The following is an 18,250-nucleotide window of genomic DNA, read 5'->3' on the forward strand; positions in this document are numbered from 1 at the left end:
CCTTTTTCCTTGCATCAGGTTCCATGAGCACTCATGCATCAAACCATTTCAGATAATTTTTAAACTGAAAACCAGAATAAAGTCTCTCCATGCCCATAAATACTAAAGAACATACTCCAGGATCCAAGGGCCTCAAAACTCAAAGCCCAAGGAAAGGATGCTATCCAAATCTTGCCCAACGCATATCATAAGCAGGTTGTTATCTTATGGTAAAACCATCCAAGGAGAAATTATCTTTTTTTTTAGGTGATTTGTCACCATCCTACCTTGAAGTTGCTTGTCAAGCAACTTCAAGGTTCAGATAATTTCTTCTTCTCTTCTCCCCCTCCAAGGAGGAATTATCTGAACCTTGAAGTTGCTTGACAAGCAACAAGTGCCTATCATTTAAAAGAAACAAAAGACAACAATGAACAGAAAAATATTTATAATCTTCTATAAATCATCTGCCTTGTTCAACCACAATATTCTTTGGAAAAAATAAAACAGAAAAGAAAGACAAGAAACTTGAAAAGCATCAATCTAACCAAATCAAATTTCTGAAAAAGAAAAAAAATTACACACCTGATTCTTGTTGACATCAAGTAGAATGACATTTGTCAACTTTGATTGAACTTCATTGGTTTTGTTCTTTACACCAACCTGTAGATGAAAATTACTTATAGGAATCAATCAGATGTCAGCAGTAGTACTAACTAAAAAATTATGTCTAATATAATGGCTGGAAGACACATTTGGATTTATCTCCATCATAAGGACCCTGAAATTTCCCAACAATATAGATGCAGGAGCATCTAAGCCCAAAACAAAGAAGGCCCAATAGTTTATTTGTCTAGCCCATAGTTATTATAAGACTAGTCTTTTATCACTCTATGTTATGTTTTATTTATTATTATGTCTTTACCATTTTTTTTTTTTTTGAAAGTAATAAAAAGTTTTATTAGGAAAAACAACAGACATCAGGTATACAGGAATTATACTAGATGAACATCTCAGCTAAGCTAGATGATAAAGAATAAAAAGTTTTAAAAGGTCATGCGACTAGCATGGGACTTTTAATAAAGTTGGATGGTTAGGATTTAATTGTTATATGTAAGATAGAGGCCTAGGATTCTAGGGTTAATAAGGCTATTATAAATAGCCCCTTTTGTGTCATTGTAGGCAGCTTCTTCTTATCTAATTCATAAAAATTACAGACTTATGTTTTTCTTGAGCTCTTTGAGACTAGCAATTGATATTTGATTGTTCCAACTTCAATCCTATTATCTATTTCTTTGCCTTAATCTTGTTTGCAGTTGGAATTTCCTCTTAAACCCTTCTCCTACACTAGATCTAAGTTCTCCTCACCATATCAAGTATGCAGCATGCAATTGTACAAAGGAAACGCTGAATAAAAACAACCAAACTTGCACATTTATAGTCTAAAAACCCATTCCTAATATTATTCTAAGAAGTTAAGTATAATAAGACACATTACAGTGTAACTAATGAACACTTACAATGTAAGGGACAGGTGCATCCAAAAAGTCCAGCATGTCATTTGGTAAAACCTGGATTTTGATGCACACGATTAAGACACAAAGAATAGTTTAATAGAAAAAAAAGTGTTAAAATAATCCTAAAAATTACAGTTCGCTTGAAAATGTTCAAAGGTCACAAGAAACCTATACCGGCATTAGCAAGCTTTGCCACTGGTAGGGGCGGATTAGAGGGATAATGGACAAAACTGAAGCAGATAAGATTCCCTGTACATCAAAGAATTTCAAAAATCCAATATAATCACCAAAGGTTCTGCTGCATTTTTTAAAACTAATAAAAACAAATGAAAATCTAAATGATTCAAATATAATCTCAAAGGGTTTTGCAATGAAATACATTAAAGATGACATGTCAAAGAAAACATCACAAATGCAACATTTTAAACCTGTATATTCTGAAAACTGCCCAAGCTCAACCGTTATAGGATAATCATCATGAATAAATATGCAGCCCATAAACATCCTAGATTTTTTGAAAGTGGGACTAAACTAACAATATTGCATTTCTCAGCAAACAAAATAATGTGGTGGAGACTATACATCTTCATGAGATTATAAACATGACATGAGGCAAATTACATACCAGATTGGAACAAACAACCACAATCTGCTTCTCCAGCAGAGCTGCTGCAAACAATGTTAAGACCTGCATAGTGCAAAGAAAATCAATACCTATGCTTCAGCCATCATGTATACATTCTAATTACTATAGATTCAATTTGAGATACTGGAAGAAACCACCATTTTACACTGATCCTCACAAATCAATATTAAAGATACAGGATATTAGCCACATTGAGAAAACATTGTAACAGAGACTAGAATTGTATACAGAAGACTTCAATGTTCAACGATTCATATTAACATTACACCTTTTTCTTTATGACATGGAACCTCACCAAGGGAAGGCCCCTTGGACCCACCCCTAGGGACTAAACCACAGATACACAAATCCACCCGCTAGAACCACGCATCAAGTAATCTAGGGGAACTCCTAGTAGGGATCGACCACAGGATATCTGGGTCTACAACTCTTCTCAAGCCTCCAACCACTAGATTGCACCCTGATGGGTAACATTGCACCTATTATCCATATATATATATAGAACAGTGATGAACAATTCCAGATATAAGTTTAAAAGATGAGCAGGACGCAACTACTCGCCAAGCTATGAACAACACTAAAAACTATCATCCAGCAAAAGTTCAAATATATTAGTTCATAAACACCAATAAAAATCAACAGCAATCAGTAGCAGGGAGCACTAATAATAAAATACATAGCTGGGCATCAACTTACATTCTCAAGTCGTAAGGAGCCACATATGCATGCAATAGCCCATACTGATAATGCAGACGCTTCCTCCTCCACCAAGAGTGCACCGTGTGCCTGATAAGAATAGACGACAATAAGATTCATATGACCTATCATGCCTACAATAACATGTAATATATTTAACACCCCCCCAAGGGGGGTCCTCTTTTTCCCTAGGCTGGTGGAAAGAAAGTAAACAAAAATATTGCTATAGAAAAAAGTTTAGCTAAAAATCACCACACCAGAAAAAGGTTAGGTTAATTCAACTGATCCTACAAAGTTATATATATAATTGAAATAATTTTATTTCAAAAGAGGAAATAGATCAAACACACAAAGTTTTCATCAGAATCTACCTCAGCAAACTCTAGACTCGTACTGCATGATCTCAAATTAATAGTTGAGCCAGCAATATGTAAAACTGTTTCATCTGGTCTATTATATTCCAAAGGATGCAGGTGCTCCAAAGGATGAAACCTAAGTGTTGAACCCCTGGCAGGGCAATGTAACCGGTAATATTCACATATGATCTGTAATGGCCCATGGTTGTTTGCCTGGAAAACCAGGGAAAATTCGTAAATATTTTTAAGCAGACAGCTTAAAAATATTTAAATGGACCTATTTAAAAAAGATGACTTGTTTGAACCTTAGCCCATTCAAGAATATCAACAAGGTCACTGGGATATTCCTGGCCAGAGAAAGACGCCTCTTCCGTCTCAGTATCGTCAGCATCACTTCTAAAATTTCTATCTTCACTAGGAGAACCCTGAAAACTGCATTAAACAATATTTATATATACATATATGGCATATATAAGCAGCTCACAATCATATGACTGCTTTTTTATTATTAAGGCATACACATGGCATACAATCATGGAACATCACTTCAAAATTTTTTTTTTTTTTTTTTTTTGATAAGCACTTCAAAATTTGTATTCACTATCATTAAAATGGTTTACACACATATAACAGCATTTTTATTACCTACATTTGTCATGAAATAGGCAAGCAACTCTATAAAACAAGGCATTTACATGTCCTCCATTCACCTTAACATCAGATAATTTTTTTCACGTTACTTGTAAATCTACCAGTACCCTTCAGCCAATTTATTAAAAAAAAAAAAATCAAAGGATCATGGAGGGAAGGTAAAGATATTAAAAGAAAAAAATAAAAAAGCATAGCTTCCTGCAGTTTGTAGTCCCCCTTAAAGGAACAAAGCACATACCCTGAATATGATATTGTTCCTATAACATAATATACCGAATGATAGAGATATACCTAGAGGAAGATTCAGAGCTTTCATACTGATAATACCGCAGGAGTGGCAGGACAGCATTTGGCAAACGCCTTTCTACCACTTGCTTGTTTGCTGAGCAATCATCCACATAGATATCACAATCTTCAGGGTTTGCAGTGCTAGATTCTCTTTTCGCTGATACCATCTCAGAATCTAGATCTATAGGAACAACAACATTATCATTGACACCTTTCTTCAACAAGCAAAAGTCTCCCTCAAGCATTTCATGCTCTTCATGATTTGCATCATCTGTAACTCTTTCAAGTTTAGACTCTCTTAAACTTAATTCAGAAATTTCTGCTGTTCCATGCAGCATGTCCTCCACTCTGTGATTCTGTATTACATCATCTGAATTTTCTTCTAAATTTTCTTCCTCCCTACAATCCTCATGGGACTCTGGATTTAGAAGACCAATATCTTTTGTTAGCCGTTCCAACCTTTCTTCTGTGAAGATGCTACAGGAAAATAGCAAGAAATGTCAAGATGAGCAATGTTCACATGAAAAATAAGAGTATATTGTTGGCATTGATTAGTAAAGTGGAAGTACTAAATCAAGTAAAATCTACTCCATCAAAGCATGAATATTAACCAAATTTCTCCTTTCCCCATTTCATAGTGATAAGATGGAGGAGCATATAATGCTCTTTGGTTTCTTCTGGGTTATTTACAGTTGGCATCTTGGAAGCCTTCTTGTTTAATATAGAATAAAATTATCAGAGAGGAATAGGAGGGCTTTCAAAGCCAACAGTCTGGAGTAAAATGTAAAAAGAATTCTCAGTTTCAATTTATCCTCTTAGACTAGCCTCAGGTATAATCTAGGATAGATGCTTCAGAATATAAATTGTATTATTTCCTTATCCTTTTTCCTTTCTCTTAGAGTGGTCTCCATTGGTATGCTTCATGTGTACTTGGGTTATGCCCTATTCTTGGAAGCTCCTAATAAAGTTTTGTTGCTTATGATAGTCTCTCCAAAGTGCAAGGGCCACTAGGAGGGGAAGGGGGGGGGGGGGGTGGGGGGGAACTGTTTAATATTCTCCTCACAAAGAGGTCAAACCATGTCATTTCACCTGCAAAACTATATCTCAGTTTCAGGAAACATGTACTGTTTAAAGTCTCCTGATGCAGAAATGGAAGATTGAATTGTTATTACTTTGCAAATTTGCCTATTTAATAATTATTTTATGGGGTCCACACGTGAAGTCCAATTGAAGTAAAAATCATGTATTTTTAACAGTTTATGTATGAGTCTTTTAGAGATTTTTTTTTTTTTTTTATAATTTATTTGAGTTTTTCTTTTATTAGTTATGGTCTACTATTCCCATGAATTAAGGGTATTTTGATAGTATAGAATCAAGAATTTTCTAAGAGATTTTAAGTATCTCAAATTTTATTTTCTTTGAGCCCAATTTTGTCTTTTGTTAGGTTTTTTGTTTATTAGTGAAACTAGGACCACTAGTACAAGAAAAGGTCCTTATATATATATTTGTGCTCAAAGGAGGAGTTAAATATAAAATTATTGATTGTTTTGAGCACAGAGGCATGTTAGACTTTGTGTGTCCTTTTCTCCCCTTTTTGTTCTCTCTTGTCCTCTTCTTCTCTTGCAGTACTGTATTTTTTTTTTTTTTTTTTGATAGGTAAAGAGTAGAGATAACTGTTCATGGGCACAGTTCATACAACCTCTGAACACCATAAAAAAGCCTCTCTTTTCTTCTTCCTTTCAACCCCAAATCAAACCCTTCTTTTACCTATCAAAACCCTAAACCCTACATACTTTCTTCAACCAAATAGCCATCAATTAACTCATCAGCTCACATCTTAATTCCTAACACAACCCTATAACCCTTTCTTCAACAACTCTAAATCCTATTTCCAGGATTCCTCCTAAACTTTAACCCACCACAACCACAAGTGGACAAATTCCCCATTTTTTTCTACATTGCCTCATATCAATATCACATGTGGTTCCACCTTCCAATCAGCAACATGTGCTAATCCAGCTTTTTCTTTTTTCAATCCATTTGCTAAACTTCCTTAGGTACATGCATATTTTATATATGTTTTATATTTATTACTGCAATTTTTAAACCAAAAGTAAGTTGATCAAATAGGTATATAAACACACCTATTCAGTACACCAAAATGCAATTCGAAGAAGGGAAGCCTCGAGAGAATGCAATAACATCTCTTTGTGGTTAATATATGACGACTTAAAGGTGGGCAAGAAGGTTGTTTATCTGAAATCATGGAAAGCAATCCAAAGGGCTTTTGTACAAGTTCTTCAACTAACACACAGCATCCATACATTGTTGAATCATCAGCAACCTATTAAAAAAATGCACAGGTATGCGTTAGTTAAAAAAGAAATGGATCACATAATTAAACTGGAAGGAAAATAGAAAAACATGTCATGCAAACAATCTAAATCTATTAAAGTAAAACAGAGATTATAGCTCAAATAAGCCACATAAGCAGCAAATACAGCAAGTATTTAAATGCATACCCCTACCAGAGGTAATAAAAACTAAAAACTAACAGTACATAATTGTCTCGGTTCTTGCTTGTCTTCAAGGAATTCTTCCTCCTTGGGCATAAAATACAACTCCAAACAATCTTTAAATGACATAACTCAATATACCAATTCATTACAAAATGAGAAACTTCAAACATACTTCCTTAGTAAATTAATAGTTATTTCCCAAAATATCAGCCAACACTTGAATTCTGTGTCTCTGACTCTAGCATCAAATATGGAATTTCTTGGGGAGGCTGGTGTTCAGATACTGTTGGGGGTCCTTATGGAATGCGCCCAAGAAAAAATCAGAAACAGATAGGCCAGATTTGCTAGATTTGTTTGGTTTGAGGTACGAGATAGAACCGGAACTCGTTTTCGGTATTATCTTTGGTGTGGTGATACAACATTTAAGGATAGGTATCCTGAGTTATTCATAATTGCTAGGAATAGAGATGCAATGGTGACAGATTACATGGAAGTCATATGACTGTATTTATTGGAACCCTTTATTTCTTAGAGTGGTACAAGCTTGGGAATAAAAATCTATGGCTCAATTCTTGGATGATGTATAAGCTATTAGAGTTTTGAAGAGGGAGACAACAAGGTGGTTTTTCCCTTTTGAAAGCCATGATTTTCTAGTCAAAAGTTGGTACAAGGCCTAGGGGGTGAGGGGTGATAGCCCATTTTCATGTAGAAGAATATGGAAAGTCAGAGCTCTACCAAGAGTGTTTTTCTTAATTAATTGGACCAGTGTTAAGGGTATTCATAACAACTGATAATTTAAGAAAGCTGGGCATAATTATTACTGATTGGTGTTGCATGTGTAAGTCAAATGGAGGAGTCTGTCAATCATATGTTTCTAAATTGTAATGTTGCTTGGGAATTATAGACTCTTGTTCTCTGCAAGTTTAGGTTGAGTGGACTACGCCAAGCTCAATGATTGAACTATGGTATGTTGGAAAGGGCATTCCAGCAATTCCTTTATGTTCAAAGTGGAGCATTTGGGGAGAAAGGAATCCATGCACTTCTGAAGGAAATTAGATATCAGTAGTTTTTGGAGGTGGGGTATGATTGGAAGTCAGCTGCTAGCTCATCTTCTTCTTCAAATTTTTTAGAGCTCCAAGATAGATCGATTTTAAGTATTAATTTTTTTTGTTTTCCCATTTATAGCTCTTCCGTTGTATACAACCCATGTAGTAGGATTACATGCAAATTTTTAATGAAATTTATTTACTTATAAATAACATTTGGTGAATCTAGCAGGTTGTTACACCTAGGAAATCTGGGGCAGAATCTCAAAACCTGTGGGGATTGCAACCTGGTCCACTTAATTGGAGCACACATGATCTTGGCATAAAAGATTAATTTGAACTCAAATATTCTCTACTGAATTGATGGCTCCTCAGATGATAACACCCTTTTCTCCAAATTGGGCTACAGCTCCTTCGGAACCTTCAGAGGGGTTTCAGAACTCATCTACATTCAATACTCATTAGATTTTTTTTTTTTTTTTTTTTTTTGCAGAAATAATTACAAAATGCTGCTAACCCCACAGCTCGAACCCTTTCCCCCCCTAGACCCCTAAGCACTTTGTACATGGGGGGGGGGGGGTGCCAATTAAGCTACAAGGCCTTTGGCAATACTCATTAGATTGATCAGTTCTTAAAAAACATACTCATTAATTGGGTAATTCTTTGAGAAATTATGGACAATACTGGCCAAAGTTTTTGGTTGATTGTAAACAACTAATAAGTGTGATGCATGTCAAAACAAACAGATTTTGAAGTTTTAGCACTAAAATAGAGTATGTATGGGTATGTGACAAAGGGACGGGGTTTAGCACTCAATTGGGGTTCACCATCAATGCAGTAATTGAAGATGGACAAAACTGCTATTGTTTGAATTACCAACTAATGTGCTCATAATTGTATAAGCTATACTAAAAAGTAACTTAAAGAGCAATCAAGTTTAATAATCATCAAAAAACCACACTTGATGACTGCACAATGGGAAAAATATATATATATATATATATATATTCTACAACTACAGAAAAATATTGCTATCCAGGCAGAATTCTAAACCATAGAATTAAAACGCCCCATACATCAAGATCAGTATCGTTATTTGAAGTAGCTAGAAACCTGTCTCATCCCAAGAACAAGCAGAAATTTACAGGTCAAACAACAGGTTTCATAAGGTAACGGAGTAATAGAATTCTTGTTATGGAAAGGCAAACAATACACATACAAGAAGATGAAAACAAAGTGGCATAACATTCCGTATCTTACCTGTAACCGGAATACAAAGGAGAGGTCACTTTGTTTGAAGTGTTCCTGTAGTATAAGCAATGAAATAGAGGATCAAACTTCTCCTCAGTTATAATGGAAGCTATTAAGACTACAAAATTGTAAGGAAAAAACATTAAACTTGGTAAATATAAATTATTAAAAGGAACAAGAAAATAACTTGAACTAGCTGAAGATTAAGGAATTCTCATGATGGTAAGCTGTCACATCATATAGTAAAGTACCTGCCCAAGAAGAATTTCATTCAACTCACTCATGGAAGGAGTTCTATCAATAGCATGAACCTGAAATCACATATCTCCAAGTTTTAGAAACACCATGTAAAAGCTCACACTACTCTATGAACAAACAAAAAGAAAATATACTTTTTGAGTACTAAAATACATGAACAAAGAAACAAAATCAGTGACTAAACTCTCAAACATCAAACCAGTTAAGTACAAAGACATATAGATATTTAACTTCTTAAAAACATCAAGAAACATGCCCACATGAAGTTTCAGTTGTACCAAAATTCTACTCTTACAAAAACTGTGTGAGTGTACTAGTCACCACAGTTGAAGACAATATTTTCTTGTTGTTGACAATAATACACAACCCCTTTTTCATTTTCAGGTTTTATATCAAAGAGAAAAAATAGGCTAGAACCTCCCCCCCCCCCCCACCAAAAAGTCCATCACTCCCATGGCTGGAACTAAGACCAAGAACTGCTCCTTAGTAAAGGGTGGAGGTAACACTTGCCTACGAGGGTCAGTAAGATGGCAACTGAATGGATTCACAACTCACAAGAGGATTTTTGTTGTGTCAGTAAGATGGCAACTAAATAAACTTCACCCGTAGCTACATTTTATGAATCCTTAACAGCTAAATAACTAGAAGTCATAAGCAAATAAAAAACATAGTTCCTAACTTTCAAATACACAAACTGATCATTCAATAAATAGACCCATCGAGCATACACCCAACCTCCAGGCCTCCAGGGAAGCAAAATGAAAGAAGATCTTTGTATTTAAGAGGCAGCTGCTTTTCTGGAGGGTAAACAAATAAGACCTGAAAACAGAAAAAAAGTATATATGTATATATCATATCAAATTCTTAAACAAAGATCCAAATGTAAATGAATTCAATATTTCTCAAGAATAATGCCCAACCTGAGGTTCAATGTTTGGTTCTACACGTGATTGATTCTGAGAACTTAGTGCGCTTCGCAATCTTCCAGAACCTTCAGACTTTCTGGCAATGTATTGTCTATGAAGTGCTTGAATATCACAGTTAGGATGAAGCCCAACAACTACCATGCTCTCAAAAAGCCTTGTTGGCTCCTTTAAAGACCTATGATCCTGCACGCTTGAATAGGAGAGATGTTACAGAAACACTGCAGACAGTTTTTCATTTTTAATAGTACATGTCTGATGATTAAAGGATACAAAGCACATAAAGCAAACACCAACAATGGCCTTTATCAGTCATCATACTGCTATAATTAAATAACAAGCAGGATGGAATAACTATATAGACTCAAACTTGGAAAACACTTCAGTGACAGCCTGTTGAACTTCCTCCATGGAGAATTTGGAGGAGTCCACTGAAACAAAATAGCATACCAAGTATTGTAGCTGACAGCTTGCCCATTGCCGCTTCTGACTAGTCAGAACTTCCGGATTGTAATTTGCACTTTTCACTGCAGGAGGCTGTGAGAATCCTTTTAGCACTCTTGTGAATTGACGCTGCAGTTTTTCAATTGGGCTACCCCCAGTATCATCTTTTGATGAAAACACCACAGATGGCCGAGGCGAACGAGAAGCAGTGGCAGCAGCAGCTGCCGCAGCAACAGCTCTTGCAACATCTTCCCTTGTCTGCATGAAGAATGAAGCACCCCAACCCGGACTACCTGTCTCTTCACTATTAGTCATCCTAAAGATTTCCCTCCACCTACAAACACAATAATCCAAGTCTGAGACACACAAAATCACTAGCTAGATTACTTATAAAAAATAAAAATTAAAAATTAAAAAAAAAAAAATCACTAGCTAAATGAAAAAGTAATATTTGCAAAAATACAAAGCTTGCTTTGATATTCAAGATATTAATCTGACCCCCAGAACTAGAAGCCACTAGCCAAATAGTTTGCCCAGCAACAAACAACAGTGGTAACAACTCTGAGAAGAGATTTTCGCAAGACTGAAATTCTCAAGCAATTATTAAATTGACCCTTTATTTTAAGACAGCATAGAGCATAGAAATGAAAGGTAATTCATGATTTTACTCATGAAGACACTTTAGAACTGCTAAAGAAACACTTTCTTTTTTCTTTTTTCTTTTTTTAAACCTTCCCAGAAATTCCCAATACAGGTTTAGATTGTGATTTCATTGGCAAATGGACGAAAATACTTGTTTCTTGCAGATTTAGATTGTGTAACCGGTAGGCACGGAGGTGTGGGATCCAAACACAGTAGGTGCATGGGTAAGTCACCAATAAAATGTTGTAGCCAGTGCACAAAGCTCTCACTTTTGTGGAGTGAGTTCGATATAGGTGATTGGTAATGGTAGGCAACCTTACCTGGAGAGATTGATTCCGGGATGTGTAAGTGTAACTCACCAATAAATATTTTTCCTGCTCCCAAAGATTTTGGACAAAGTCTATGTTGTTTGTATAAGTGAAATTGTCCATAAAAAAACCTAACCGTGTGCACAATTCCTTCTAGTTCAACTCCATAAGTTAGTGTTTGTGTGAGTATATATACATAGATACAGACACATGCGTATTTAGAAAGAGTTTCCTCAAAAGCTTCTGATTAAGCTATTAATAAAGATGCAAGCTTGTAAACCAATTCAACAGCTTTTTGAAAAAAAGATTAAACTAAGTTTATTTTTCGATCAGTTAATTTCCTTTCATCCAACTCTGACAGTTACACCAAGCTCAGAAAAATCAAAAGGGCAAACCCCAAAAATAAATAAATAAATAAACCTACAAATTTCACCACCTATCAGACATGAATTTCATAACCAAATCAATTCAACAACTTTTAACCACAGAATCAATCTAACCCACAAGCATTAATTATCATTTCAAACACAGCACAGCACAGCACCAAAGAAAAAGGAGGTTGAACATCACAAAATTGAATGAAACACATAAAAAAAATAAAAATAAAAAATAAAAAAAGAGCTATCAGTAAAGAAAAAACAGAAATGAGACCAAACTCACCTTTCAAATAACCGATAATCACACAGACACAGAGAAAAGAAGAAGAAGAAGAAGAAAGTTTAGGCGGCCATAGCAGAGCTCTGTTTCTGTAAAAGGTCCTCAAAGAGAGAGAGAAGAAGGATTTGTGATAAAAATAAATTAATTAGCTTAATTAATAATGGAAGTTTTTCCAAAGAAGAAATAATGTATTTAATATGTTCGAGAAAATGTGTGTGTGTGAGAGAGAGAGAGAAATAGGACCCCTCTAGTCTGTCTCTCAGCGTATAAGTCGAAACTGCAAAAATATAAGAAAGGAAAGAGAGAGGAGAGGACGGTCAGTTTTTTCTTTGTTTTGTTGTGTTGTGTTCGTGTTTTTATGTTCACATAACTACATTTTCCTACATAAGCATCCAATGCCTCTTTCTTCTTTTCTTTTTTCTTTTTTTAAGCTAATGTGTTTTTTTTTTTCCTTATTTGGACAAAGTGTTTTTTTTTTAAAGGCTAAAATGTAAAATTGATTTTCTAATATTTTTTAGATTTTATTTCAGTTCTATAACTTTGTTTTTATTCATTTCAGTCTTCTAAATTTCAAATTTATTTAATTAAGGCATTTACGTTAACTTTTGTTAAAAAAAATTTATTTTAAATCTAAAAAATATTTTTCAATCACTAATTAAATTTTTTAATTTAAAAATTTTGATGAAAATTTTATAAAATTGAAAAATTAGCCATAGCATATAACAAAAATTGATGAAAATGCCTTAATTGAATAAACTTGAAAGTTAGAGGACTGTAATGAACAAAAGCAAAGTTAAATGACCGAAATGAAAATATGATGAAATTTAGAAGGTCAGTTTTGCATTTTACTCTTTTTTTAATGTCTTATCTAACTATTTGAAAATTATTTTCTTTGTGGGTTTTATTTCATAAATAAATAATTTATCTTTTAAATAAGTCATATAACTAAAGTACATATAATGATATATCTTATTTGTTTTGTTTATTTGAAAATTTGAATTATGTAGTTTCTAATTCATGTAATGTACTGAAATTTTAATTAAAAAATATTTATATAGATTATATATTTAATTAATAAGTTTTAATAAATAAAATAAAACTTTGACTAATTGTATATGTTATCTCTTTTTAAAAAAGTTATAATTTAACCATGTTACAGCTTTTTTAAAAATTCTTAGGGCATATTTTAATATAATATCAAAAATAAAATTTACACCTACAAATTTGGTCGAAAATAATTTTGGTCCTTTAAGTTTAAAATTAATCACTTTAGTCTAGAAACTTTGTTCAAAAATTATTTTGGTCCTTAAAGTTTGAAGTTGGTCATTTTAGTCCATTAATTTTGCGCAAAAATCATTTTAATCATTTAAAGACTCACTTAGTTCAGTAACTTTGTCTAAAAATCACTCAAAACTACCAACTAATAGGATTAAAATGATTTTCGAGTAAAGTTACTCGACTAAAATGATCATTTTCAAAATTAAATGACTATAATGATTTTGAGATAAAGTTATTAAACTAAAATAACCAATTTCAAACTTAAAGGATTAAAATGAGTTTTGAGCAAAGTTTATAGTGAAAATTGCATTTTTGCCTAAAATTTATTGTATTTTTCAATAATTAGCAACTAGTTATTTATAATTCCAAAAACCAAATTGAAAAACACATTAAGAAGATAACATGGGAAACCATTATGTTCTTGAAAAGCTTACATGTCAATATTATAAGAATTTAATAAAAACGTTTCTATAAATTTATATAATTGCATAAGATATAGATACATAAATTATTTATAAACATATATATATATATGTAAATAATGTTAATTTCAAAATATAATAATTTTTATTTCAATAACAATGTATTGAAAGCCTAAAAAAAATAACAATGTATTAAATAATATTTTTTTGAAAATGGTAAACGATTATTGTATTTATTTTTAAAAAATATGATAGGATATATATATATATACACATATAATTCATTCCATGGTGATTCATCCAACTTAAGTGACTTTGAAAAAAACATTTTTTATAATTTAAGGTTTTTTTTAGTAAATAAATAGCAAGAATAAAATATATAAAATTTAAACCACAAATATAAGATATCATAAAAGATATTACTCTCAATTAATTACTTCAGAACTCAAACCATAAACACACTGTACCTTACATTTTCCATTAAATGCAACCATCTAGTTATATGGTCATAACTCAAATTAGATTTTTCAAGTTGCACAAAGCCGCAAAGTAAAAAAACAAAAACAAAAACAAAAACAAAAACAAAATCTTCTTTGCACAAAAAAGAAAAAACAGAATCATGAATTTACGAGATTTGGATATTTTTAAAACGTTTCTTTAAGATCGGCTTTTTCCCTGATACTCAGGGCGTGCCTTGCGCCGCTCTTCGAAATGCACGAAACGGTGAGGAACTTCTTTGGGTGTTAATATTTGCACCCCGTTTCTAGGTATACACGGCCTCTGATTTTGACACTTGGCAAAAAGATAGAGAGGGATGGCCTTTTCTGTTAGTCAATGCCACGTGTTCGTACTGAATTCTTTTCAGAAATTTTCTTTTTTATGATTGGTCTACGGTCAAAGAATAATGAAAGAGTTTTCTTTCTTTCCCTTTTTTTTTTTTCATGCTCTTTATGATTTTATTTATGATTTTTTTTTTTTTTTTTTAAATTTGTGAGGGGGTGGTATGATGTGGTATGATGAGATGAGGGGACCAAAAATGTGCCCTTTTTTCTACCGTGTTGTAGAGATGAAGGGCCCACAAAGAGTTGGATGAAGATTAAAGTTTTATGGCTAACATCATTGACGTTGTAGGGCAATAGGACCATGTGGGGTACCCCCCCTAGCCCCAAAGGCCCTAGCAGTACTATATGGATATGATTTTTTTCCTATCTTGTAGGTTATAGCTTTGAGTATCCAAACTCACCTAACCAAAAAGATTAGAAAGCTTTCTTTAAATAAAAATAAAATAAAAATAGAAAGCAACCAAGGGGTATCCTAATTATAGATAAAGAGATTTTTTAATATTGCATTTCCTCCTTGAATCATAGATGCTCTACAACCTCTATTGTTTCTTCTACTACAAAATACAAAAGAGATAAAAGTTGGATAAACGCTTGGTTTTGGTGGTTTATTTGTTATAAAAGTAATATTGAGAAAGGTTGGATAAATGGTTGGTTTGGTTGTTTATCTGCCAGATAAAAGTAATATTGTATCTAAATTTTAAAAAAAAAAACTTTAAAAATTTATGGATAAACAAATAATCATTTAGTCCTATTAACATGTGTCTTCAGACATTTGTTAATAGATCATTTAAAAAATTTTAATACTATTATTATGAGAAATATAAAAACTTATCAAAAAAATTAATTATCTTTTTATTTAAAAATAAATAAATTAATATTCTCTAGGTATCCATTAACTTTTCTCATAAACGAAACGAGAGGAGAAAAATACCGAACCAAGCTAAAGAGGCTAATGCCTTAATGGGATTATTCCTTAACCTTCCAAATAATTGCTTTTTTAATTATTTTTTTCTTAAAATTAAGTAGAGAACGGTCAAATGACAAAGTAATTCCACTTATGGCTTATGACTTAAAAGTATCATCCCGCAGACTTTGTGGCCTTTGACCTATTTTCGCAGCCTATGTGCAAATTTCTTTACATGTTTTTTTTTTTTTTTTAAGAACATCCTTACATGTAATTTTCAAAGAAGAGTACAATGAAAACATATGAATCTTGCACTCAAAATAAATAAAATGAGTGATATATATATATATATATATGGTAGCGTTTCTATAAATTTTTTCTAGAGCGTCATTCAAATTCATGTTTAAGAAGTTAATAATGATCTTTGTGTAAATAATTTTTTTTTTTTTTAATTTCATCTTGATCATTAGGATGATAAGTTAAGATATTTTCTCGTAACCCATGATCCAAATGAAGAATTTTCAAGTTAATACAAGTCCTCTTAAAAGATGAATCTTGAACTATAAATGAATCTTGCAATACACGTGATTTTCCTTGTCACAAAGTCCATAGTACTAGGAAGATAATAAAGTATAAATTATAAGTCCAATGGGCAAATTGTTTCTTAATATAACAAAGATGTCAATTATTGTTGTTAAGGTTACATATTGGAGATCTTTCTCAAAATACTTTCTCAAAAAAAAAAAAAAAAAAAAAAGATCTTTCTCAAAATAAAAAATAAAAAATACATATTGGAGATCATCTATTGTCTCTTACTATATATAATAAAGTTATTAATTATTGTTACTAAGATTAATTATTGGTGTTAAGTGAACTTTCATTATTATTACTTAGAATACTTTAATTTATTATTTATTATTTTTTTGTCTTTAATTTTTTCAATATTTTTATTTAACAATTCAACTCAACTTTGACAACTTATTGGTATTTGTAATTCATTAAAAATAATTTTTATTGTGTCTTTTGCATTACTCTATTAAGAACTCAATACAATCATTAAAAAAATCAACATATTAATTTTTATTGTCTCTTTTGCATTACTCTATTAAAATTCAACACAATAATCTCTCAAAACCTCACACGTACACTCTCTAACTTGGCTGAGGAATATTAAGCCGAGCACTCCATTTGGCCAAGGAAACTTTTTGGAGTACTATCTCAGACCCTCACAGGTAAGGGTGGCAATTTGTGCTTGAGGATCGGGTTCATGTCATGTTGAGCCATGAGTATTCAATTATATGGGTTGACCCAAATTCAACCTATTTAATAAACGTGTCAAGAATCTTCAACCCTAACTCGGCATGTTTATTAAATAGGTCAACATAACACAACACATTTAATTAACCCGGTTAATTAACAAGTCATATAAAAGTCAATACAAATGACCCATTTAATAGCTTTTTTTTTTTTTATTATTAGGTCATGCATGACCTGAATAACCTGTTATTAATTTTTATATATCTAAAATTAAAATACACTTATAATCATAAATTAAGCAATAATAACAAAATAATAAATAAATAAAAGTTAATACCTTTATAAGCTAAACAGGTCAAACAAATTCATATGTTGAACACGAACAAAACATATTTATTAAATGAATCAACCGTGTTGACCCGAATATAACTTGAACTCATTTAGTCTTAACACATGACCTGTTTATAAACAGGTTAGTCATGTCAAGGTTGTAGGTCATGTCAAATTTTGCCACTCCTACTCATAGGTACACTTTCTGACTTGGCCGAGGAGCATTAGGCGAAGGACTCCATTTGACACTCTTAGGTACACACTTTTTGACCCTCTCAAGTACACACTTTCTAATCCTTTAAGGTACCTTCTCTTGAGAACGCCCTCCCGATAACCCATAATGTACTTTGCTTCACCAGAGCCTCCTATAATTAACAAATTTATTATAGAAAAGTCAACCAAATTAGATTTGAACCCACCACAACACTTTAGGATTAGCGTAAGGTAAAATTTAGATACAACTCATTAAAATATTCAATTAAGTTCAAATATATAGTGCCAAATGTTTTGTAGCTGAATTGGCATCTCCTCACGCACAAAGTGTTTGTGGGTTTAGGGGGAAAAAGGTTCGAGCTGCGAAATCTGCAGTATGTTGTAATTATCTCTTTAAAAAAATGTTCAAATATGTAGTTATATTATTTGTATCTTATTGGTCAATGTAAGTATGTGTTCGACGTAAAAGTCGAACATATTGTAGAGATAAGAAGCTCCTGCCACTAACAAAAAAATTGTTATCAATTATAAAAGAGAGAGATATACAATGTTTACATAAATTTCCTACTCACGAAAAAGAACAAACCTATGATTAAACACTGGAACAACTAAATTCTAATTGGAGATTTTTAAAGTTGGGTAGTTTAGTTGGAAATCGAAAGCATAAACAGCAATAAGTCAGCTATTTATTGGTAAATATTGGACTCTTAGAATATGACAATTACAAAAAGTCTAACAAGTAGGGATGCAATATCTTTCAGAATATTTTTTCTAATTATTAATATAGTTTGTTGTTTGTTACATAATAAAAATGGTTCAATTTTTG

General features: G+C 32.4%; 1 protein-coding gene across 1 annotated transcript; it reads right to left on the minus strand.

The window, feature by feature from the left end:
* Positions 1 to 559: 559 nt before the first annotated feature.
* Positions 560 to 12,517, minus strand: LOC111985501 (uncharacterized; the record flags this gene model as incomplete). The annotated part of the gene is given in 15 exon segments (XM_065763514.1): positions 560 to 639; positions 1,497 to 1,547; positions 1,668 to 1,742; positions 2,119 to 2,181; positions 2,836 to 2,925; positions 3,207 to 3,404; positions 3,497 to 3,623; positions 4,134 to 4,607; positions 6,275 to 6,474; positions 8,956 to 9,000; positions 9,198 to 9,257; positions 9,940 to 10,023; positions 10,125 to 10,313; positions 10,578 to 10,905; positions 12,182 to 12,517. Coding segments are annotated over 14 exon segments (2,045 nt in total), but the record flags the coding sequence as incomplete, so codon positions are not given.
* Between the last annotated feature and the right edge of the window lie 5,733 nt (positions 12,518 to 18,250).

The sequence above is a fragment of the Quercus suber genome, unplaced genomic scaffold (genome assembly GCF_002906115.3).
Source record: "Quercus suber isolate HL8 unplaced genomic scaffold, Cork oak 2.0 scaffold_511, whole genome shotgun sequence".
Lineage (NCBI taxonomy): Eukaryota > Viridiplantae > Streptophyta > Magnoliopsida > Fagales > Fagaceae > Quercus > Quercus suber.